The following is a 27,651-nucleotide window of genomic DNA, read 5'->3' on the forward strand; positions in this document are numbered from 1 at the left end:
TCGTAAGCGAGACCACATTATCGCTCATCTTTCTTATTATCTTGGCGGACGGGCACCTTAAAACTAAATACAAAGCTTCAATTTATTTATAAAAACACAGCAAAATATTGTCAAAAAGGAAGAGGCATCGATAATTACATTAATTTTAGAAGATCTTATAACGTCTCTTGTAAAGTTAATTTGCCACAGGGAAATAATAAAAACCGTTTTTTAATAAAACCAAAGAGATTATCTTGTTACTTATTCTATTTTTATAAGGAACTACATCTGTCGTAATTTTAGGGTTCTCGTTATAATTTCTGGAATCAGAATATTTTTTTTTAATAAAAATCTTATGATTTTTTTATAATAAATTCATTGAGGAATTCTATTAAAATGCCGATCGTTTCTCATTGCCTTACAAACTTAAACAGCCATGCACCTTCAGCCGTCATTTATAATAAAATTCATCAATGATTCGCGATTTGTATCGATTCAATTTACCATATTCGTGTCTCTAATTTATTATTTTATTGAAAACCGTTTCTTTTATGTCACTGCGACAATAATAAAAAAAAAAATTTAATCTAAGCACGTAGAAAAAAGTGTACTGTGCACTAAATTTTATAATATTGTGTTACCGGTGTATAATTATTAAGTTGAAACAAAAAATTATATAAGTATATTTTAATTTTTTACATATAAAACTAGAATAATCGTATTGAGTACCTTATTAATACAGATGTATGTATAATTATTTACAATTCACCTTATAATATACCCGTGGTCATTTTAACTCCGAGGTCTTGCATTTTGAACGTCGTTCTCCTTCCCAGTTATTTTTTTTTATATTTTTTATACGTAATCTTATAATATTACATCACCTCATTAGGAAACTTTTGAATCTAAGTCAGGTATCATGTAGGAGGCACTAACTTTACATTTTTCTGTACAAAGTTAGATATTTTTCTTAGAAATACAATAATAGCGTTTTGATTCTTATTCGATATCGCTTAAATCAAGAGTACAATAAAAAATGGTTATGAAAAATAACCCACTGAATTTTACTAAATTATATTAGACGATTTTATATTGTCAATAAATGACATGTCGTTAGTTTAAGAACTAAGTATTCCCAAAGACTATTGCTACTAATTCATGTCTAATCAATACTTATAGGATACTTTGTAGAAACTATGATACTATACACTAACAAGACTACATAAAATTTTGTATAGATTGACATAAATCTTTATCATTTAAGAAGTTAGTTCTGTTTAGTTGCCGTGCCGCTTACATTTTAAATGAAGTAAATACATGTGATTCTATGTATTTCATAAGGATAGTGTGCTACATAGTCGAGATTACTATAATATAATTTAAATATCAATACATAGATTGGCCGTCTTTGTTTGGGAGCCTGCCGTCGTGTACCATTGTTTGCGCCAGATTGTTGTCCTCGTATAATTCAATGTTCCTCGCCGAGTAGTACTAGGTCGTCAGCAACCACGTCGGACACATGCAGATAAATGATCCAATACATTAGATTGAAGCAAACGAAGCACACCGGGAAAACGATTCGCGAATACTTGTCGATGTCAGAAGGTGTCGTGCCCAGCAGTTTGTTGATGCTCTGTAAAATTTTCCCAACTTAACTTCTTTAAATTATTTGCATGGTGGTCATTTGTTATTCGCTCCTTCGCATTGGCGGACAGTCGCATTGCGGATATATTATGATAACATTTGCATTGCACACGTTTATTAATCACTAAAAGATACGGTCATAAAACATCAACTAACCTTTGAGGCCTGGAGAAGATGTGGCGGGATTTCCTCTTCTGGTTGCGGGGCTGGTGGGGCGGGAGGTGGGGGTCCGCGAGCACCGTTGATCGTGTTTTCATGAGTGACGCCTTTTGAATATGCCTTTAGATCGTGGACTTTGAAGCGAACCTCCTGCGTGTGAGGATTGTACGACTAATTAAGGCGGTGAAAAACAGGTTCTTGGAGATACATTGGATGAAATAAGTCTACTGCAAGAAGGATACTTACTGATGATCGGCTTGGTGGAGCCGGGCGAGTAAGTGTGCTCGTCCGGGGTGGTGGTAGAGGCTCCGAAGTGCCAGGAGGCCCGTCTAGGTGTACTTTCTTCTCAGCTGCCATTTTCTGAACAGCGGTGAATCGTTGCTTCCTCATCTGTATCCTCTTAGCCATGTAGCCGACGGTAGCATATTCTGGAATAGACAGAAATCGACTTTGTTAAGTGCCTACATTGGAACAGTTGCAATGCACTGAAATAACTAGAATAAATCGCTTTGTAATAACGTCGCTCAAAATAATATGATCTGCAAATATTAACATATCAGATTTGATCATAAAATTTCCACATAAAAATATATACCAATAAAAAAATATACATCATTTAAAATTTTACAATAAATTTTCATTTTCAAATCACGCATCATCTTCTATATTTGTTACCTAAGAGACTGGCGAAGACCATCACGAAGCAGGTACCAAGATAAACATCAATGGATTTGACATACGATATCTTCGGTAGTGCTGCATTTGTAGACGACATGAGGGTAGTCATAGTCAGCACGGTAGTCACTCCAAGTGACACTCGAGCAGGAGTCGCGTTTCGGTTCAACCAAAACGAAACCCAAGATATGATCACGATCAAACCAGATGGAATATAAATCTGGATCAAGTAGTATCCCATCGAACGCACAAATTGGATTTCACAAGCCAGGCGTGAATAATTTCCTGCAAAAAATATTTTTTAATTTATTTTATCATTCAATAATACTCGAGTATTCGGAATGGACGATATTGACCTAGATATAATAGCTAAATGAAGTTGAATGACTAAAACAGTAGTGAAGTCGAATAAAGCAATTAACATGCAGTTGGTTGTTGTAATACCATCTGAATGAAAGGCTCATTCTTGACTCTTAGGTCTGGTATATTTGAGTGAATTGTTTAAGTGCAAAGTACCTGTAGTAAGTGAGATCTCCATAGCTCTTTGACGATGCCCGAGCACCTTGAACTGCGGCAAAGACACTTCACTGGATACGCCCACGGAGTTGGGGCCTTCGTTCCACTTATATCGGATGTCCCGCATGGTGTAGCCAACTGTACCATGCAGATATATGGAACGATAAAATAAGCACCCATCGCACTGGGGTTTTTAATAAATCGTAAAATGAATGAACCAACTACCAAAGCGAAAACTTTGAAGTGATAATGGAAAAAGAGAGCAATGTATGACAGAGATTAGAAAATGCCCATTATTTTTTAATCTACTGTCCAGCTTAATGGATCTGTATATCCATAACTGTGGTGTATTCGGTAATTTCATATTATATTTCTGGTGAAGCAAAAATACGTTAAGTTTCATCAAATTATATAACAGCTAATTTGCAAAGAAAATAGGAAGACATAGTAGCAAACTCACAACTTTCAATTTCTATGTTGCATAATTGACGATCCATCGGGAAGTACTGGAGATCCATGGGACATGATGCGGTGATTGTTAATCTGAAAATTTATTTCAATGATATTAAATAACAATTCAAAATAAGAGGGTTTAACAAAACCGATTTTTGAAAACCTCACCTTATACTGCGGGTAATCGATCCAGAATGATGGATACGAATAAATTCATTGCTTGTTGTAGCGATATGAAAGTAGGATTGCTTCTCGTTAACAAAAAATGTATCCGGCACCCAAATGTTTCTAATAAACTCGGACCCGACGGATAGTGTCTCTACGCCTGGCCTCTTTTTATAGGCTAACCTTGGATCCGTCCAAAATTGTCTGAAGTAGAAATCCAAAGTGAAATCCTGAAACATTATTTGATGTTGTAGGAACTGATAGTTTGCTGCAGGGTTCTAGAAACACATTGAATGCGTCTCGGCAATTGTGCTTATTTGCTGAGTAAACGTTTTCTCGCTATATATTTAAAGAAGACGTTTCAGTGCGCGTTTCGGTCTTATTCTATTGATTCTTGCAACATTTACATCCATCCAGACGCTTTGTGTTTTCTGCATAATTCATATTATTATGTATAGTTAAATGTCTTGTTGTTTTTAGAAACGTTCCCTTTAAAATTTAGTGAGAAATTGTGCCAATTTAAAATTTGCCGCCGAGATGCGTATTTTTTTTACATATTCAATATTCATATCAAACATCGTCATGACAGCAAGGCAGTTCGTTTAAAAAACAAGTCTGATATTATTTCTATATTACTTCACGATTGAACAAATACTTTTATTTAATTTTCTGCCTTGCGTCTATATATCTTATTGTGTTTAAAATAACAATAGTTTTGTATTGTTATTTTACACTATTTTTCTTTAAAGTACACGCATGTAATCGAATTAATGGAATAAATGAAACAATTTTGATGATTTTACTGCAATCATATCACTGCTTTTATCTCAACAAGTTATAATATTACGTATCGCTACGTGTACCTTAAAATTTTTCCTATCAACTATGGTCACGTCTCAAAGTGACTTTTATATGTAGTCCCCTTGATTTGGTTTCCACTAGGGGTCATAAACCCTGGTCACAGTTAGACGGTGTAATTTGGAACCGTTATCAAGGGTGAACCATTAGCGTCACTTTATTCAACAAAAAATACAATCGCGATTTTATCGACAATTAATAACGCGCTTATCACCGCGGACCGTAATTTTGAATTCTCAAGGTCATGGTATCGGAACTAAAAATTTAACGTTGAAAAATAATTAAAACAAAATCGAAACGGTCGTTATAATTAAAATAAAGAAAATCATAAAATTAAAAGTTCCCTCGTCCAACTGGAACTCACGGACAACATTACAAACATTAAATATACATTCATAGCAAGACTACTAAAAAGTAAGAAAATTGCGAGTGGCGAAATTTAGGTGTTAAAACGCCAATCTGGGAGACAATAGTAAGAAACCCACAGTCACGACAAATACCTACTCAAAAACATAAAAAGCTCAAAACAAAATAACAACAATGGAGCAACGACAGTGTCTTGCTTGGAGGGATGCTTAATAGCAAAGTACATTTTAGTATGCCTTTACGACGCTCCTGGAAGGTCTCACTACTCCAACCAATTGGTTACTGATGGAATTGAGAGGAAATACAATTTAGTAATAACAACGAGTAGTGTCGACCTATCCAGGAGGTCTGCTCCAAGACGCCGGCATGCTCGCAGCCTCGTGTCTGGGGCTGCTCGGTCGCTTAGCGCGGCTGAGCGACCGAGACAAGCGTGAGCTGACAGGGACGAGTACCATGAGCACTTCGGAGACGGAGCTGATAGAGAGCACATACATGGTGACGCCCACCTCCACTGGCGGACCTGCAATCAAGCCCAATCGTGAGTCGAGCGCTTTACGCGCGAGTGAAAACCAAACCAAAGATCCCGGGAACCCTCAATCGAAGGCGGACTTATACGTATAAATCCGTCGCTCGAAAAAGAGTAACTCTTCCGTGAATATGACCATCTAAGTAAAAGTAGTCTCTTAAATACCATTTTCACTTCAGATAGGGAGCTGATGGATAGCACGTACATGGTGACTCCCACGTCGACGGGTGGTCCTGAAATTTCATATCGGTTACTCCACAGTAGTCCCATCGCGACCGCTTTTGTTGCAATGCTGGCCAATACATTTCTTCACAACATGAATTTCCAAAAAAAACTGTAGATGACTGCTTCTCGAGCGCAGTAAAATAATTATTCTAATATGGAAAACCTATCGCTAATCAGTTCGTGCTGCTATTTAGATACACAAATACATATTTCGAAACATTATTTAGGTCTATGCAATTATTTATCTATATAATATAATTTTACAAATTTTTGTAGCACGAAGCCACGAACTCATTAGGTTAATTAAAATTTTCAGAATTAACTTACCTGTACTGTCGATCAGCAAATTTATAAATAAGGAAATTTTAAAAACAATCTTTTATTTTTTGTTTATTTTTTACCAATTAACTTGAAAAATTTAAAATCATATTCAGAGAATTTTATCCTCGCTTTTATTTCAAGGAATTGTTTCCATCATAACAACGAAATTAAATTAGATACAACATTATAAAATAACATTTATATTCTGCATACAAACCGTCTCTTCCAGGAAATGTGTTTTTAAAATGATTTTAACAAACAGTGAATCTTTAAAGCGTGTCATTTATTTGAAAGCTTAGCTATCCTGACAGCTCGTTTTGCATCTGCAAGCTCAAGCGAATTTAGGAATTATGATAATCGTGTATAATACGAACATTTGAAAACGGTGACCCAAATCGTGTGAGCTCGTTGCAAATAAGCGACCCTTTTCGGGGTTTAGACATAGTATAAAGATAAAAGTAAGTTATCTTCGAACAAAGGTCAGAACATCGTGCCGTTTGTACCTACGCTCGCACACAACGGCGCTCGGTTCGTACCGTGAGGGCCGCGCCATTGCTGTGACTTAGTGTTTGTTTATACAATTATTTAAAATATGAACGTGACAAGTGACAACCCTGCGCCTCGTGAGTGCCATGCGCTCCTAAACGCTGGGAGTCGGCCTACTTCTCTCTTTATACTATGGTTTAGACAACACAGAATTGGATATACTCACCGCCGTAATTGGGTCTCACTCTTTTATCGTAGCTGACACTCAACGAATCCAAAATGGCGGAGATGTTGACGTCACCGAACATGCCCCCACCGCCCGCACCACTGCAAACAATTCGTACTGTTTATTAATATTTTTAAACTCCTCAGTAATTTTTTGGGATCGTAAAATATGGACATTATGAAACATAGACATACGCATGAGTTTCGTCCGTTATTTCGTACATTTTTCATAATCGCTCCGCTCATATTACTCGTTATATTATATTTATCTATAGATTATAAGTACAAAATATGAGGTCCGCTTATACAATTTTTCGAGCCAATAACCTCGCCTGATTAACACGTTCGACCGACCGTTCCGCCCGCCGAGTTTAAATAGAGCGAGTGCCTATGGATATATCGTCGCACTTTTATATCTTGCCACATTATTGATCGCACTAACGCAACCCTCTTTCACCCCAATAAAGCCCCCGGCTTGTAGGGTGAAACATTTAAATGGTGCTGGCAGTAATTGGTACTGTATTTTGCCAGTGGCAATGGAATTTGGAAATGATTGTGACGTAATTTCGCGCGATCGGGCTTAAAATATTTGCGTATCAAAAATGTAATACACTTTAAAATTCATATATCATGATAATTACTGAAAAATAAGGATTTTCGGGTTGTTTAAAGCACAAATTTACTTAATATTAAGACGATTAACTTACATGGATAAGTATAAAATAAAATAACTACGCTAATATAGTACGTAAATAAAACCATGTTCTTTATAAAATGTTAACTCAATTTCATCTTCCTCAACTTTATCGTGAAAGTATCAAAAACTTTCAATACACTTCCACTTTATAGTGAGCATTTCCTAGGAAATATAAAATTCTCACCGCCGCACTATTTCCTTTGATGCATTTTATATTATTCAGTGAAATTTATTGTACATTTTCATATGTATTCTTTCATCATTTATTCAAGTTTCATTCCTGTGATTCGTATTTATGTAGTTTTTCGGAATTATTAATATTTTTATACAATTATTCGTATCTACGAAAACGGTGTCTATTCAATAAATTTCCACAGAACACGTCTTTTCAATAAATAATAATTTATTTTTCAAACAAGTCTGCTTTTGTTCGCCATGTGTATTTTATATGAACTCCTATTGCCAAATTATCGTACTTTATTTAATTCATAATATTTTATTAAAAACTTCGAAGGAGAAAATCATGATAAAGAATGTATACGTAAATCAATAATTGAAACGGAACATAATGTTAAATTACAGCTACCATACAATGATACAACCCACATGTAAGCAAAAGTACCCCACTTAAGGATAATGGATCAATTCATTTAAATACAAAATGAGGGTGAATTGTTAGAAATTCAAGTTCACCATCGATTTGCGGAAATTGATACCCATTATTCGAGCTAAGACATTTGATCGTTTGCGTAGGTGGACATGTTACGATGTTATTACCCCCTATCATCTGCTATCTTCAGATAATTGTATCGTGGTTAATGGATATATCAAATCGATGAACGCAAATAAAGTGAAACGAACGAACGTTTAGGGAAATCGTTTTTAAATTGTACGTATGACCTTTGAAAAAAAAGTTATAAAACGTTTAAACGGGGCGTTGTTTAAAACCGTTATATAAAATAAAATTTCAATAACTTTTAAAATTAATTAAGTTGAATAAATAACAACATTTTCTTTGTCTAACCTAATCATTTCAAAATTCAATTTAATTTTTAAAGCTTCGCTTTTTTAGAAATTAATATATTATATAAATTAATTATTTATACAATATTTTATTAAGTATAAACAATAACATAGGATGTTTTATATTATTATCGCGTACACGTACATAACATAATATCACGAGCACAACTTCTTTGTGTTTAAATTATTGCTTGTCTTTATATGCAAATAATGTATTTAATTACAAGTAATTATTTAAACAGATAAAGATAACGCTATAATATGAAATATTGTAGCATTATTGGAACAATTTATCTAAATTCGATTAGAAAACCTTATAGTTTTCAATATACAGTGTCAAGACGATTGGATAAACATTAATAACCTATAATCTCCTATCTAATGCGCTTTTATTTATTTTAAGCCCTGTTATATTGCAGTTACTAAATATAAACTCAAACTCAAACGTATGAACAACGTGACTCCGTAGAAACTTGAATCGTCATTATATTATATAGAAATTTCCACGCATTCGGAAGGCAATTTCTATTGAGAAGCCGATGAAAATCTCTAGGCGCCCTTCAAACAGTATCAATTGAAATAAATTAGATTTATTATATTATATTTGCGTGAATGACTTCTTCAGTATTCTCATTTCTTAGAAACTGTCATTAATTGATATTTAAGAAAACCCACGTGATAACATCAATAATTATAATACATACTTTAATTGGCTCATAGAAATGGTTTTAGCACGTTTAGTTTTATTTACCTAATAAATGTGTATTGTGTATGTAAATTATATTATAGTCACATATCACACCATTTTATGTCTTAATGCAATGTACTGTATATTGTTTTACAATTTTTATGTAATATTATTTCTTAACAAAAATGGTATGTAATGTAATACGTATATTTTAAATACTGTTGCATGTGTATAGTATAAGTATAGTCAAATTATGTGGATACAAAATATATATACGAATAAATACTATCGTCCATGTATACATATAGGGAAAACTATATAAAAGATCGATTTTCTAAGGGTGCGCTTCGTCTTACGTAATTGTATTAAGGTGGTAACTTCTAGGCATGCGTGGTTAAAGTTGCCCGAATAATAATAAAATATTACGAAATAATGAAGCATACAAATACAACATAATTTGTCTATTAATCGATAATATATTATTTTTAATAATTTTTTCTCTAGAATTTTTTAGGTGGTGAAAGAAGAAAATAAGTGCCGATTCGAACAAAGGAATGGAGTTCTCATAATGAATACGTGCGGTTGCACGATGGACGATTTTTTAATGAAAATAATTCTTTGTAATATTTTAACCATTTTCGTTTATTTTTTATTTTCTATTTAAATACAAATAAAAATATTTATTGAATCTGTGTTTTAAACTCGATCCTTTACCCGTAATCCAGAAAATTCCTACGCGCGTTCCGAACGTTTTTATGCCGGGTTTTCAAATGATGCAAGGTGGAGGTGATGTTTATTTTTTATTTTTAAGTATTTTATATGTGAATTTATTTAATTTTTTAAGATTTTATATTATATTATAAGATAGATTCGCCGTATATTAATTTTTACACTCGTCGTCGTTGGCGTTGGCAGCTATTATTTCTACGCTACGCCATTTTAGGTATATTACTCACAAAAGCTTCAACACAAGGTAAGTCATTATTTTTATATTATACGACTTTTTTAAAAAGCACTTTCATGCATCAATCCCGTTTATATATGAAAATACGTATTTTAATAAAGAATAATAACCTATACATATAATATATATAACGTACCTACGTAATTATTATATATTTAAAAATGTATGTGTTTTCGTATTCCTTTTACTGTGAATTTAGGAGTTTAACGTCTCGACATAATAATATATTTTACTTAAAAAAATTAAATCGTAATATTACGCTTAACCTTTTGTTCAAAATACGGAATCGTTTCGCAATTTTTCTAGCATCGTTACTTGCACGAAAAGCATTTAAGCAAAATTAATAATATCAAATATAACATTTTTAAGCAATTATTTAATTTTCTTAGATTATTAAAAATATAAATTTTAACATTTTATACCCAATTATTTACTTTATTTTTAAATAAACAAACCAACCCGCCATTTCCCACACACATTTATACACAATAAAATCCGTGAAAAAATAAAAAAATAAATTCTACTCACATTTTTAACCGCGGTGAATTTCGCGTCCATTGTTTTAGTGTAAAACTGTTGCTCTACGCAGTACATAGCGGGGCAACGTTCCAACGTTGTTTGACATTAGCGGCGTCGCTGACATCGGATCAATCGATTTTTCGGGGAACTCATAGGAGGCGGTTACACCCGCAATGCTAAGAAATATAACTCCCCCAAAAGTGAAGTTTAGGGCGTCGGCTGTACAAGGATCGATGTTGGATTTAGTTACGGATGAAGCCGAATTTAGTTTAGTTTGAATCTAAGGTTTGAATATTTTGACGCAGAATTTTGAAATTTATTTATTTGAATTTAGCATTAAAAAAAAATAAGAATTAGGGTTACGTCTGGTTGCACCAAGATCGATGTTGAATTTAGTTTCGTTAGAATATTTTGATGCAGAATTTTGAAATTTATTTATCTGAATACTGAATTTCATAAATTAAAAACCGGCCAAGTGCGAGTCGGGCTCGCGCACAAAGGGTTCCGTAGCAGCAAATATAATAAATTACAGTTAAATCAACCTATCTCAAAAACTATAAGAGATACTTTGATCAAACCAAAAATCGTTGAAAGAGTTAATTAGCATGCATCACCTCTATTTTTTTTAGAATTTTATACCCCGTAGTTATAAAAATAGAGGGGGGGGGACATACTTTTTACGACTTTGAGAGCTGATATCTCAAAAACCGTTCACTTTAAGAAAAATGTTTTTTAGAAAACTTTATATCATTTTAAAAGACCTTTCCATTGATACCCCACACGGGTATGTACATCGAAAAAAAAAATTTCATCCCTCAGTTACATGTATGGGGGGCCCCACCCCCAATTCTTTTTTTTACTATTTAGTGTCATATTTTTGTAGCGGTTCATACAACACATATTCCCATCAAATTTCATCACTGTAGTACTTATAGTTTCCGAGTAAATCGGCTGTGACAGACGGACAGACGGACAGACGGACAGACGGACATGACGAAACTATAAGGGTTCCGTTTTTGCCATTTTGGCTACGGAACCCTAAAAACAGGAATTTTTAAGTCATTCTGTACTGCTATTTCGTTAATTACAGGTTTAAATCAAATATTATTTCGCTCTATCAGATACCAAGAGGATTTAGTTAGGTTTGAGTTTTATGCGAAAAATATTAGAAATTCGTTTTTTTGAACACCCACTAAATTGAATAAATAAAAAAAAATAGTAATTACGGCGAACGAGGGCTGTGGCCTGTGTGTGTAACTGCAGTGTACTAGGATCGATGTTGAACGCAAATTTTGTATCTAACGTTTGAGTCATAAGCAAAAGTGTAAGAAATTAGTTCATTTAAACACTAAATTTAATAAATAATAAAATATTAGATTCTAATCTGGATTGCGATTTTAATAAATTCAGGTGTTTTTTGAATTAAATAATTTTGCACCCAGTACCAGAAATTCTTTCGAAATAAAGTGATTATCGAATACAAATTCTATTATTTCTATGATAATATGTTAATGTTACATAACTAATAAATAAATAAATAAACTATTCTTTTGTTCTCTACAAAATATAAAATAACGATATATTCATTTAAATTATTCCTGTATTTCCCTAAAGACAGAATATCTGAACGAAACAAGCTTGTTTTATAACATATTAATTTTATAAAACAACAGCTACAGAGACTTGCTTGAATCATTAAAAAAAATACATAACCATTATTGGTACAAAAGAGAATAATTTCCAAACATTAATAAACGCATTACCAACTACCTAAGGTATCTTAAGTTTTTATCGCATCTCGTTAATCCATTACCGATATTAATTGAACAAACGGTTCAAGCGTGTAAAAAGCAAAAAAAAAACCGGCCATGTGCGAGTCGGACTCGCGCACTAAGAGTTCCGTACTATGGGGACCACCCTTAATAAATATATTTTTTTAACTTCTAGTATTTGTTGTTATAGCGGCAGCGGAAATACATCATTTGTGAAAAATTCAGCTTTCTAGCTATCACGGTTTATGAGAGAGGATCTGGAGATCTAGACAGACAGACAGACAACGAAGTCTCAGTAATACTGTCCCATTTTACCGCTTCGGTGTGGAACCCTAAAAAGCACGAACACAGAACCACGTAACGAAATCAATTACAGCTAACCAGCTTAAAGCATCACCTTGTAACTGAATGGAATTCGGTTTTGATAAACTTTGTTTGCAGTCATGCAATTATTCGGTTAACGATTTTAATTTGCCTCACTGCGGTGCAACGAAACCGCAATTTATAGACTGGAGAATTTTTAAAGAATGAAAATATGTAATTGTATTTGTCCGTATTTTCACTATTGTAGATTTTGTGTTTCTGCGTAAGTAACACAGATCGTTCAGTTAATAATTTTGGAGAAGAACGCAGATTCTAAATAGGGAAAAATTGTCCATTGAATCAGCTAGTAAAATGAAAAAAAAAATAATTTCGTTAAATAACTAAATCCTGACTACTTAAAATTTGAATCTATTAACAGTCCACAAAAATATCACATAAAACCCAGATAGAGTATACCTACCTACGTGATACAAACGTTTCACACTCGAAAATCTTAAAACCCATTATGCAAATTATAATATGTAAACATTAGATCGTTAACATCATCAAGCGAAAGTGGGTCTTATGAAGGGAGAAGCATTTTGGAAAATTCGCCAAGAGTATCAACTGATCTGTCGCACAAGGGTGCCTGTATTGAGAACCACTCCACTCGACCACTGATTCCTCTTATAAAGTGGAAAAATAAAACCTTCCAACCTTTGATTAATTAGTTCGAGAGTTCCCGTGCGGTTGCAGTGCTCTTTTTAACTATCTTAACTTTTGTGGGTATCGTCTATACTAATATTATAAAGAGGAAAGGTTTTTAATTATGTATGTATGTATGTATGGTTTTCACGCATAAACTACTGGACAGATTTTGATGAAATTTGGCACAGGCAATCTTTAGTCCCTGAGAAAGAACATAGGCTACCTTTTATTCCGAAATATGTACCACGGGCGAAGCCGGGGCAAACCGCTAGTTTTAAATAAAAATGTAGAAAGAGAGTTTAGAACATTGTACAAAATTTATAACCTTTTTGGGTGGAATTCTGATTACAATTTGCTCTCTGCAGTCATAATAAAACCATGGTGTATGTTAATTACATTTTAGAACAAATTATTTAGAATGCTTCATTTCAATTTTTTTGTTCAATACATAGGAATATCGTTATTTCGTTAAAAATACACATCAATAAAATGACGTCACGGGGACATTGTTTTTAACACACATATCATAGATTTTTTTCTGCGTTAATCTAGCAATTTTAGCTCAGCTATTACTTATCATAAACGATGTTAAACTTTGAGCGATATAATTTACTAAAGCGTTGTAATTTATTGCAGCTGGGTTCAAGTATTCATAAATAAAGTCCGTCTATGGTTACTATAATCACAAAGAGAATATCTAATAGCATGATTGCACAGAAGCAAAGCTCCAAGAATAGACCTCAAGAATTACCAAGCTCATTTACTAGTAGGTAAATAATTATGTGATGAATAATATTGAATGATTTTTTATATTCTACTAGCTTGCCATCTGTGGCTTCGCGCGTGCAGTCGAAAGAAAATACGCATAGTCCCCGTTACTGTGAGATTTCTGGGACAAAATCTATCCTATACCTAACCTTTTACAAGTCTAAAACTATCTTTGTAAATTCATCGAAATTAGGCGTGAAAATTAGAGTCGGAGTTGCTCTCGCTTTTATAATATTCGTAGGGATTGTCTTATAATTAACCGAGTCGAATTAAAACTTATAATATACCAATGAATTTCAAACAACACGAAGAATTTAAAACTTCTCCTAATCGATATAAATAGTTAATAACTGAAACGCAGCAACTATTATGAATTCGTGACTGTTATCGCGAACTCTGTTTAACTTTAAACGTTGTATAAACTGGGTTAAGTTGGTACAATTTCAGATTACGATTCGTATCACGTAACCAAAATTTGAATTATCGATCTTTGTTGGATGGTAACTAAGAAGCAGATGTTATGTAACTACTGGTTTTTAGTTGGACTAGATTTCTGCATAGTAGTTATAGGTTTTTAAGAAAAACCGGCATAGTTCTCGTTTCCGTTAGATTTCCGGGATAAAACCTACCCTATGTCTTTCCTCAGGTCTCAAGCTATCAAATTTGAAGTAAATCCATGCAGTACTTTTTGAGATTAGCCCGGACATACATACAGAAAAACAGACAAAAATTCTAACAAAAACTCTATTTTTGGCCTCGATATATGTTATAGATCACGCCCCATTCTCAAAAAAATATTCAATGTACAGTTTAGACTTTCTTACGATTTTATTATATCTATAGATTGGCAGACGTTTGACCACAATCCCACCTGATGGGATGCGGCGATGTGGTCTACGTGGATACACGTCTGCCTACAAATAGCCTATTCACCCTAGCTTTGAAATTTATGTATGGTTAATTGTTCATTCAATTTCTTAATATTTATTGGGATTGAAGGAAATGTCCAAGAATTTTGTAAAACTGTGTTTTTCACAACGGCTTTTTTTTACTTTGAACAAACGTTGTTATGGATCTGTGTCTTTTTCTCAATGTTTTTTCTAATACGTTGAACAATCGTTTTAAATGTCAGCAATAAACCTTAATCATTAGATATACAATTAGACGTTTATGTTTCTTGCAGTAAAAAAACGCATTACAATTTTTAAAGATTTTCGTTATTTAAGAAAAAAAAAGACCTAGCACAAGAGTTTTTGAATATTTAAAAGTTCCTATTGTTATAAATTCCTATAACCACATAATAAATTAAGTGGAATAATCATTAACATAATCTATAACCGCGGATATAATGAAGTTGATACCACATTTATTGTAGCATTTGTAATGTTGGTTGAATTAATAACCTGTTTAATATTGGAAATTATTAGTCATGTATGATGAAAACGTGTCCTTTTTTATAAATTTTCATAGGTATTATAATAATGTTTTTCACTTACCATAATTTATGTTTAATCTATTTCTTAAGGAACAAAAATATTCATAATATTATACCGGTTCTTCTCCGTAGAAACTGCTTTCCGAATCAGTGGTATTATTAATAGTAAAACTAAGTTATGACGATTCAAACGTGCTTTTAGAAGAAGTCTAATTGATTTAATAAATGTTTGAGTTTGAGTTTAATCATCTTCTACACGTTAAAATTTCTATCAACTTCATCGTAATATAACGTTAATAGTATCTATTTAAGGTCTGTATATAAATAGAAGTGTTTGCCGTTAATTCTCAACTTAATACCTATTACCAGGCATCCCCTATATTTATTAGGTTAGAAGGCGTAAAGCTGATTACAGCTAGGTGTTTCATGCCGTTGATCAGTAAATTAACTATCGGCAGCACGGCTTCCAACAAGACTACAGTCTTAATTTAACCTTTAATTAATTCCCCTAAATATTATAACGAGGCGTATAAAAGTATTACGTTCATTTTTACGTAGGTCGTGTCTGAAAATAAATATTCCAATTATTACTCCATAAATGCTATAAATAGCCTTTATTCGTCATTTATGCGGAATTCATTACATTATTTTATACGCCTTTGCCTATCCTTTTTCGACGTATCAGATGGTAAGCCGTCTTTTGATATATTTACCTTTGAAATAATTATATTCCAAATTGATTCCTAACTGAATGTAGGATGTACTTATTTCTCTACTTCCTCGGGATAATTGTTAATTTATTGTAAGACCAGTTGGGAAGGAAACTGGGTGTTTGTCAAAGAAAATAAGTAGGAGGTAAACAATTATTAGCAGAATATAAATATCTATTCTTAGGCGTGATTTATTCCTAATTTACCAGTTATATAAGCCAAAACATGCGTTATCTTTGCAACCTTACATTAAAATTCATTTTAAACGCACACTGCGTGATCCAAATAAGATAATGAGCCAAATACAGTAGGAATTACCCGCTGTAATCCAGAATCCCCATTTAATTATTTATATAACAAGTGTCGCACAGCCATTCGATTAACGCATTAACTGACAAACAGTATGAATAAATTGTTCGTATATATCGAGTTCCCGTTATCGGTAACAATATATTAGCATTCATTATAACTTTATTATCTGTATCGGAACTGCCGCTTTATTTATGCAATTAAGTAAATCCTATTAATTGCAAATACATGTGTGTTGATTAGTTTAGTACGTAATGTATAGATAAATGGTCGTTAATGGAATGTTACTTAAAGTGGTCAAAGAATAAAAGATGATACACTTAATTATTGGCTATTATCTTTAAAAGAAAAACAACTAATTACATAGAATACGTAGAGAACTATTGCTTCATTAATCTAAAGAAATAGATAATAATATGATCTAAAATTGGTAAATACTCATGTTATTATTTTATTCCTTCAACTTGTTTCTGATAATTTAACTACTTTTCTCTATGTTATGGCAGACAATGTCAATGTAAGTTTTAACCGTAGATTTGGAAAAATCCTGTACAAGATGAAACATAAATGATATAACACGCCCTATATTGAGAGCATTACGTGTCAACTGTCAGTATTTTATTTGTTCCAAACACTAGTTTCTATAACAAAAACTAGCTTGCAAAACTGTTATAAAATGTTTCCAATTTTGCCAATATTCAAACCAAATGTTCACACTGTTTTTCCATGACTTTGTGTCAAACATACAAAAGTTTGTTTGGATTCTTTAAAAATAATAATACTACCTAATAAGAATTATGACTGGCTCACTGAAGAATAAAGAAAGGAAATGGTTTGTAATTCTTATTCGTTTATTCGTTTATAAATAACTTAACCATCAACTTGCCAAAATATACAATAATTAAATAAAATGAAGATGTTTTTAAAAACCAACACGTCAAATAAAACGTCGTAAAAATTCAATGCACATTTTGTGTTGAAGTTCGAATTTCAATGACATTTTACTTTTAAAAGTAAAATGTACTAGCAATTTTCATTACAACCTTTAATGAAAATGAATTTTCCGATCAATCGGTAAGAGGCGTTATTCACAAGCATATTTGGGTTTCTGTAAGCGAGTTGTTAATGAAATTTATAAAATTGTTTTTCACGTGGAGCAATTTTAATTGTGAAAGGTGAGTGAAAATTCATTTTCATGGATGTTTTGATTACATTGCCAAGGTCAGGTATTCAAGTTCACTGTAGTAAACAATTCCGTATGTAAAATATTTTGCGTATTCATATTTCAATTCATCGAAAATGTTTTGTTATTTAATACTCACGTATTTCTATGATAGATTTTATTTTGTACTTTTTATATAGTTCGCTGAAAGCTTATTTTCATACGTAAGTAAATGTGTAATCATGGCTCTTTATACCTTGGTAATTGAGTACACATGAAGTACTTAATAATAAATCGGTCTTTACAACGGCTTATGTCAGATTGTATTATTGAACATATTTTTATTTAGTGAATAGAAATCGAAACATCTTCGGAAATCTTTCACTCTGATTTTTCATAGTATACGTTACGTATAATATGTGTTTTTTTTTTAACTTAAATGCCGAAACCGATGAATATGCTATTGAAGTAGACGTTAATAGTGAAAATATATATTGCTACTACATTAAATTGGCTATAAAACGTAAAGAAAAAACAACTAAAATTTGATCTACGATGTACTACGGTTTGCTACGATGTGCTACGATATCACAGACAGCACGCATACACAAACACACAGACAAAGATTGACGTCAAATTTTAAACAGCCCGTTTGCGACTTTATTAAAAAATTAATAAGTACCTAACTGTGATCTATTGATCATCAAGCATCGACAAGCCTCCTACTGATGGAGCATGGCAATCACTCAACAAATTGACTAGCTCCCATCTTTTGTCCTATCTTGAATTACACCATTGATGCGTTGATCGAGTGTCCACCACAAATCGTTCCGACATACAGCTATGATGCATTTACACCTCAACCTTCCTTCCTCCACAGTGTTTGTTGAAACTTAGCCAACTGGTCAGATGGTAAGATGAATAATGTCGGAAAGTCGATATAATGTGCTCCAAAACGAAAACATTTGCTAGCAAAATACCGAGGTCGCTACACACTATACATATGCGTGTTCGTCATTCGCCTCGCTCGTCACCTCGACATTCGCACGAGTATGTAAATGCACTATTAGGTTATACCTGTGTTAAGTTCGTGGCATAACCCCATTCTGTACTAATTGCTCGTTAATCCACTCACGGGGACGCGTCACCCACAAATGCAATAATTGTCTAGCCACATTCTCTCGTTGTTTGTAACTTAATTACAGTACAAACGGTATTTATTATCGAAATTGTAGGGAGAAAATAATTGTAGGATCAAATTGGTGGTGTTTTTTTCATGAAATGGTAATGAGTGTTGCATGTGTGCATATTTTTGCTCGACTTGCTCTATTCATATCGACTCTTCAAGTTATATCTTATATATATATATATATATATATATAAAATTCTCGTCTTATATATAAAATTCTCGTGTCACAATGTTAGTCTGCATACCTACTCCTCCGAAACTGGTGGACCGATTCTCATGAAATTTTCTGTGCATATCGGGTAAGTGTGAGAATCGGCCAACATCTATTTTTCATATGTACCACGGGCGAAGCCGGGGCGGGCCGCTAGTCTTATATATAAAATTCTCGTGTCACAATGTTAGTCTGCATACTCCTCCGAAACGGGTGGACCGATTCTCATGAAATTTTCTGTGCATATCGGGTAAGTCTGAGAATCGGCCAACATCTATTTTCTATCATATGTACCACGGGCGAAGCCGGGGCGGGCCGCTAGTAGTATTATATTATAGTTTAATTGGCAAACTAGAATAGTTTACTATTTTATAATTTAGGAGATTTCCACTCGAATGTAACTTTTAATATTATGAGAAATGCCTTCGAAATTATAGTTATATTGTTACCTTTATTTCATGTACGTTAGAATATTCATCAGTATTAATTTCAACATTAATTAATCATTAACACATACAATAGCGCTTCATTATTTTTGGAAAATGGAAAATAATAGACTTATTTTCACATTGAAATTACCAATTCCTAGTATAAAGTAATATGAGACGTAATTAAGCTTACTACTGCCTACAGTGAAAATAAATTAGTGAAATCTAATTCTGTACTTATGACAATAAATTGTGTATATAGTACGATTTATTTATATTTCATACATTAGGTATTATTCCATTTAATATTTAATAAAATAAAGAATAAAGAAAATAAAGATAAGCTATATAATATAATATAGCTATGACGATAACCATCTCAAGGAGATGGCGTAACTTCCAAAATTACTTTTACTATATTTTGGATATCATAATGTTATGGAGAGAGTAATTTATTTTTTCAAGTAAAAATCAATTCAATAACATGAAATCTAACATTTATTTTTAAGTGCGAGCAATTTTAATTTTGTCGTTACCTAGAATACAATAATCTCTTTACATGTTCCCAATTTTCGATATATTTAAGCTGCCATGGTAAGGTGTTACTAGTTACTAATTCTAACTATTGCTAGTTAAAAAATAATTTAATTTTAAGATCCTTAAAGAACAAAATAGTGACATAATTTTAATCATATGAAGATAAATCTAATATCACACATCGTTTAGCGTATTTAAAGCTTTAAATTTCACAAAAGATTGCGGCTTCTATAATCACTAAAATATAACCGAGATATTACCCATTGTATGTATTCTACATGTAGGGTGTTGTAGGCATTCAATCCTTTATGAGAAATAGAACGTTATTTATACACCGTATTTCATAGAAACGAACAGACACAATAGAAAAACCAATACAGTATAAAAGTACCGTATCTTATCGTATTTCCATTCTTCAATATAAGTTTACTCGACGTTGAAAAGCACAAATACGGTTCAAAAATACTTACACATTCTCCACAATGAATAAGGGATTTCCAAGGCACAACAGTGAAAACTCACCGCGGAGTCCTACTGAAAAGACTTACAAGCGCCTTTGAAATGCCTCTTTACCAGACTTTATTCATATAGAGATACACGCTTGCTGCGAAAGAAATTGCATAAGGATTTCTCGGATATAAATTTTCACAGCAAGCTTGTTACGAGATTTTCATTTACTTGCTTTATAATATGAAAATTTTAAATAACCCAACGCGTCCTTTGGTAAATTCTTGCTTATTAAAACTTATCTGGCTACGTGCACGTGTAGAGTTTTATGTGGAGTTTTCTCTGAATTCAATTATTATATATACATATAACTAGCTTTCCGCCCGCGGCTTCGCCCGCGTTTTCAAAGAAAATCCCGTTCCCGTAGGATTTCCGGGATAAAACCTATCCTATGTCCTTTCTCGGGTATCAAAATATCTCCATACCAAATTTCATGCAAATTGTTTCAGTAGTTTAGGCGTGTTTGAGTAACAGACAGACAGACAGAGTTACTTTCGCATTTATAATATTAGTATGGATTATTCCTTGTATTAGCTACATGTGGCGTGCTAAATAAATTTATGTTATATTTTCCTTATTATCTTCCACATCTAACACATTATTATAAAACTACCTACTCATTTATAAGTCTTATATATCCCAATGATAAAAAATAGCATACCAATTAGAAAAATAAATTACTAACTAGAATTTTAAACTGGAAAACTAATAGTTTCAAGAGCGAAAGATAGAGCCATTTAAAAAAATTACTACTTCGCTATAACAGGCAATTACTCAGACGTCTAGAAAACCTATTGTAACCTGGAAAAACTAAACTTTCTTTTTTATTCTCCTAGTATTCCCTTTTATTTTCTTTTTATTATAGAGATATTATATAATACTAGCTATCCCAGCAAACGTTGTTCTGCCTCACTCTTATCACTTTGGGGTATGAAAAATAGATGTTAGCCGATTCTCAGACCTACCCGATATGCACAGAAAATTTCATTAGAATCGGTCCAGCCGTTTTGGAGGAGTATGGTAACTAACATTGTAACACGGGAATTTTATATATAAGAAGAAATATCTATGTTTTATGTGTATATCATAATTTACTGGATCTATTACGAAAATTAATAAATATAATTTATCTAGAAACTTACAGGTAACTAGCTTATTTAAGACGAGATTTGTAATGTATACAACTATAACTTCAAGCTATAACTTCTGGCTTCGCCCAAGCTTACCCGTGATAAAAACAAAATAAAATATATCCTATAGAAGATTTCAAATCAGTCCATTAGTTTTACGAATCTTGAATACAAACAAACAAACCAACATTTTTTATTTATAATATTAATGTAGATATCATTAGTCACTCGTATTAGCGTAGATATTTGAATAACCCCTTACCTACTCGAGCGTTATAATCTCAAAATAAATGGCGAAACTTGATACACGATACTGCAATATCGTCGAACTTTATAGAATTCATTATACAGCTATATCATACTAAAGTACTAATAGAAAGCAGGGATGAAGCGGCAAGATTTTAATATACGGGCCGCGTCAATAAAATCGCTTTTGAAGCTGAATAGCGATACGATGCCTCTGTTATTAGTTACAGCTTTTTTGGCATGAAGTACGCTGATATTTTCTATAAGCATAAGTTCTTACTTTTTAGACTTTCACGTTAATATTACATTGACAATTATAAATACAACTAAACGTACTAAATTCAATTACCTATTTGGCTATAAATATAACTATATTAGCCAAATAGGTAATTGAACAATTACATTTTCACATAAACATTAAACGATTATTATAACGGTATACATAAAAAAGATCTTAGAAAAAGATGGACATGGCAGACCACTTTGGCAGGAATTTTATAAATTTTCTCTCCTACTTTTAGAGTACAAATTCATAAAACAATTGACATTTCAAGCTGAAAAAGCACTCAGCATACATTGCAAAACAATTACCGAACGTTCCACCTAAAATAGAATATGTACGCAGCGCCGGCAATTACAAAAGTAGGTGAGATATGAATTTTTTACTATGCACAACGGGATTTCCTAAGCTGGCGTTGGATCGTAAGATGAAGAATCGACATTGGCATGCCTTAGTGCGCATGCGTAACGATTTACCCGTATCCCCCCTCCTTCATTGTTATTACACTATTTACCACGTGGTCTTACGTAATGTTAGAACGTTGCTGTTTGCTTTTGAACATTTTGGTCAGGCATGTTGGCAGCCCCGTCTTAATGGTGAATCGATAAATGTTATGTGATGCGTGCGCGAAATTTCGTTGCCTACATTCTAATGCTTGCTAGTATATAATATATCTGTCTGTACAAAAAAAAAATGTTTGCATAATATAAAACATCAAAACCGAAGCTCGGGATAGATGTAAAAGGAAAACCACGCCCGCCATTATCCTATTCACTAAGCTGCTATAATCCGATTTCGTTCTCGTGAATTAACACTTAAATTTACAAAGAACGTGCTAATATTCAAAGGTTAAACCTTAAATTTTTAATGTATTAGTTCTATACAAAGTATAAATACTAAATACACATGTTTATCTAGGTATACATAGATATAGTGTATAGTTGCTATCCGCATTGTCTCTTTGGGAGTCTGCGCATCAGTATTTTTATAGTAATGCGCAAACTCGTAATAATATATTAAATAAAAGTATGTATATATTGTGACTTTCAAAAAACCTCTTGTATTATAAATGTTGAAATCATTCCCATTCATATGCAACAACGATCTCGACGACTCGAAGTTATTGCTATTTATACAATTTAACGTGTCTATAACTAATTTCAGATTTGTTTGATTTTAGTGATTAAAATATGATGAATGCATGTTGCAATAGGTATTATAAATCGTGTTTAAAATCCGTCAAAAATATTCAATTTCTAAATGTGAAATAAAATTCATAATGTCTATCTAATACTTAAATAGCTCCTCCCGTTAAATTAAATAACAAAAAATACTGAACATTTAAAATCAATCGTCAATATACTCTTTCTAAATCAGTCTAAATTTACAATAAAATTGTATTGTTTTCGATTGTCCGGGAACCGCCCTGATTAAAAAACATTGATCAACCGCCCTCGTTACTTAATCTAATCACTTCGAATCAGAGTTTTAATTGCTTTGTTTTCAATTCGCAAATTGTCCAATTGTTTATTAATTAGACTGAAGTAACTGTATTTTTATCTTCGCGAAATTTAAGATCATCTACAATGCATAATATTCATCACTACTTTTAGGTTTTAGGTAGTATAAAACAAAGTCGCTTTCTCTGTCCCTATCCCTATCATGTATGCTTACATCTTTAAAACTACACAACGGATTTGATGCGGCTAGACAAATAAAATAATTATTTGAATTTATTTCATAAACTTCATTATAATACCTACAATAAAACCAAGCTGACGAAGAGAATACAAGAAATTCATAAACAAAGTCCACAATTATAACACTCAACACTATCTAATAATTTTAAAGGTCATCGAATGTTACAACATTAATGAATTGTTTTCTCTTCCTTAATTACTGACCGTTTGCTTTATTAAACTTTGACCTTCAAATGAAAGAACGTACCCGACATTTTTTCCGAACGATGCATTAATTAACACATTTATACCATCACTAGCTTTCCGCCCGCGGCTTCAACCGAGTTTTCAAAGAAAAACCCGCATAGTTCCCGTTCCCGTGGGATTTCCGGGATAAAACCTATTCTATATGTTAATCCAAGTTACTCTCTATATGTGTGCTAAATTTCATTGTAATCGGTTCAAACCAAACATAATATCTACACATATATCCATCCTCACAAACTTTCGCATTTATAATATTAGTAAGGTTATTCAAGCAAAAGCATCAAGGCAAAAATATTTATCCCAATATGCATTCGCAAAACAAAATGGCCGACCGATACACGTGAATCATCATGCTTACATACCTACACGTGTAAAAGTAACGAGCAAAATTCGAATGCGAAAAGAGAAATTCATTTTTCCAATTTGAAATTTTTTTCAACGTTCATACGTTCCGATTGTGGCGGAATAATGCACGTCGTTATAAAAGTATTTTATGTATATTCTTAGCGCTGTACAATGAAAGAAACGGAAATAATAATTTGAAACGAGGCGAAATATAAAAACCCTTTTTTTTATAGTGGAGAATGCATTTAGGCATACCCAGGGCACTCGGGGGAAGAGCCCAGGGTTATGTCGGACTCACCCTGCTGAGTGCAGGGTCCTACCGACTAAACTCCACTGTGTTCCGCCGTGCCGCTTTATTGACGGGGCCGCGGGTATTCGGTAGAACCGCGTCCGCAGAGACATATAAAAAAAAAACCCTGCATTTAGTCAAAAGTTAATATCTACGTACATATCCTGAGCTTTTTTATTTTTATGTATTTTAGTTTTAGTATCTTAATAATTATGGAAATATTGTATATTGTGTCTTTATTATAACTGTATTTTTATTGCATTAACCCATTGAGCCCCGAACGGCCCGATCGGTCCACGACACAAAAGATTTTCTATTGTGTCTGTGATTCCGGGGCCTGAGTTATTAAAATTTAAATAAAAATGAAATTGAAGTCTCTGGACTATATTCCAGAGATAAGACAACACCCTGAGATGGCGGGTGCCCCTTATAATTAAAAAAAAAATCGATCCTCTTAAAATAATTTAGACAGATTCCCATAAAAGTATCAATGATGTAGGCATTTCAAAAGATAAACCTTTCGTACCAATTAATAATAATCAATTAAACAATGAAGCAACTATGAGTAAAATATTTTCTTTTTATGCAAGTATATTCTCAAAGTAGCACGTTGTTACGTATCGTATTAAAGAAATGGCTTCAATTAAAAACAAACTTAATATCTTATGTATTTTATTGATTGACGACAAATCTAGCTCTCTTGTGAGTGCGATAACCAGCCTTGACTTGAATCCATTTATACTTTCAATAAAAGTTCTATTTATGTGAATGACAATATTAAGTATTCGTATAAATCTGTGGTAAATTTTAAAAAATGTTATGACGATGCAAAAGTGCTTTTATAAAAAGTCTAATTGAATAAATAAATTTATAATAATTAATAATTAACAAATTATCATTATCAGATTCTTCAATAACTTCCATTAAAACAGAAAACGTGGTAAAAGCAGCGTGGAATACCTACTAAGTTAGATACTAAATGTATTCCTAAGATTCTCCTTGTAGGAATAATAGTTGTAACTGCTAAACTACACTGCGGTATTACCTAGTACTTAATATGCCTATAATAGAGGATAATAAATAATGACTATTGCAGAGACATTTAAATACAATTATTAATATAAGTTAAAGAATAAACTAAGTACTATAAAATATATTTTTGATGTCTTCCGTCCACACATACATTTTACGGCTTTTTTTCGATTTAAAGCAACTTTAGTTATTCTAGACGGCGGCATGTAAGCTAAAAGAAAATCATCCTATAAAGAAATAATACGATTGTGAGATTTCAAAGAAACAGTCTACGTCACAGCCGAAATCCGGCCACTCCCTGCCTCCATCGATTTTCTTCTTTAGGACAGATTGTTCACTTTTGGATGTTCTAAATATAAGCTTAAATTTACGAATGTGTATTTATAATTTTAGGAAGTGAACTGTATGAATTGGAATAACTCTTTAGTCAAATAACGTGATACTATTAATACAGTTAAGTGATGCATCGTTTTGTGGATTAATTTTAAATAGAAGATGTTATGAATTTTATCTATGACTAGCTGTGCCCCGCGGTTTCACCCGCATTCTCCGCTCCTGTTGGTCTTAGGGTTATGATAATATATAGCCTATAACCTTCCTCGATAAATGGACTATCTAACACCGAAAAAAATTTTCAAATCTGACCAGTAGTTCTTGAGATAAGGGTGTTCAAACACACAAACAAACAGACAAACAAAAAACTCTTCAGCTTTATAATATTACTAGCTTTCCGCCCGCGGCTTTGCCCGCGCAGTCAATGAAAAACCCGCATAGTACCCGTTCCCGTGGGATTTCCGGGATTGCGTCATTTTCCCGGGATAAAAAGTAGCCTATCTCTTAAGTTGGATCGACCTGCACAAGGTGTGCGAATTTTATTACAATCGGTGGTTTAGGAGTCCATTGAGGACAAACATTGTGACACGAGATTTATATATATTAAGATTAGTAATTATTAATTAGTATTGATAGTATAGATAGTTAAATGGTAAATGAAATAATTATGAATGAGAACTTATTATTATAGTATAACAAGTGAAACACGTTATGTACTTACTACGTGTAAATGAAAACGTATTTTCTCAATGAGATCGGATATAATAATAGAAATATTACAATAGCCTTCAGGTTATTGTCCCCGTTCAAATATTTATTTGTATCACGGATTCATATTGTATTATTTGTTCCTATATTTAATTAAAAACAAATAGTAATCTGTATAAATAGGCAAATTTTTATTTATAGGCATTGTCGTTAAAGTATTAACATTCATGAAAAGATCTGAATATAAAATGAATGGATACTTTTTTTTAATGAATAAATATTTTGTTTCCAATAGATTTGAAGTTTTGTGAACAAGAACTCATACAATTATATCTTACTAGCGAACCTGGCGAACTCCGTTTCGCCACCTTATGTTTAAATACCACCTTCATAGTTTAAACACCAAACGAAATGTTACATAAGGCGCTGTATGTGAAAAATGACTTTCCCGGTTTTCCCGCTTTTCTGTTGAAATTTTTCTTGAATTTTCTTTGCTAGAAACCTCATGGAGCCAGTGACCTTTCCAACGAATGCAAATCCGTGGAAATCGGTTCGTGCGTTCTGGAGTTATAGCGTCAGGAAGGAAAACCCGACTTATTTTTATATAGTAGATTACAACCACTTGCGTAAATTTCCTAGATCATATTCGCATAAAGATCAAATGAAATAATATTGTCTTTATTCAAATCATAAAATAATAATAATATGTGGAATACCTACATTCTGAACAAAACTACGTGTGGCCCTGACCATTTCCGCAGCAGATATTTTAAAGGCCAAACGATGCGTTTATGAAGAAATTTAAAACGGTATT

At 32.6% G+C, this 27,651-nt stretch overlaps 1 protein-coding gene across 3 annotated transcripts in view; it reads right to left on the reverse strand.

Annotated features, from left to right (window-relative positions):
* Positions 1-1,190: 1,190 nt before the first annotated feature.
* The window catches only part of LOC149910980 (gamma-aminobutyric acid receptor subunit beta-like), a 55,483-nt gene continuing 29,022 nt past the window's right edge, over positions 1,191-27,651 (reverse strand). For 2 of the 3 annotated variants that reach the window (XM_090101662.1, XM_090101670.1), the window contains 9 exons: positions 6,600-6,700; positions 5,507-5,574; positions 3,595-3,821; positions 3,434-3,516; positions 2,974-3,111; positions 2,458-2,742; positions 2,029-2,210; positions 1,780-1,953; positions 1,191-1,612 (listed from right to left, as the gene is read on the reverse strand). In XM_090101662.1, the coding sequence (XP_089957788.1) occupies positions 1,448-1,612; positions 1,780-1,953; positions 2,029-2,210; positions 2,458-2,742; positions 2,974-3,111; positions 3,434-3,516; positions 3,595-3,821; positions 5,507-5,574; positions 6,600-6,700 (1,423 nt within the window). In that variant the 3' untranslated portion in view covers positions 1,191-1,447. The remainder of the gene's footprint in view (positions 1,613-1,779; positions 1,954-2,028; positions 2,211-2,457; positions 2,743-2,973; positions 3,112-3,433; positions 3,517-3,594; positions 3,822-5,506; positions 5,575-6,599; positions 6,701-27,651) is intronic. The other variant, XM_090101677.1, reaches the window with a different exon arrangement.

This window comes from Colias eurytheme, chromosome 1 (assembly GCF_061535395.1).
Source record: "Colias eurytheme isolate Ceu_HAF_F1 chromosome 1, ilColEury1 Martin Lab GWU primary, whole genome shotgun sequence".
NCBI classification, from domain to species: Eukaryota; Metazoa; Arthropoda; class Insecta; order Lepidoptera; family Pieridae; genus Colias; species Colias eurytheme.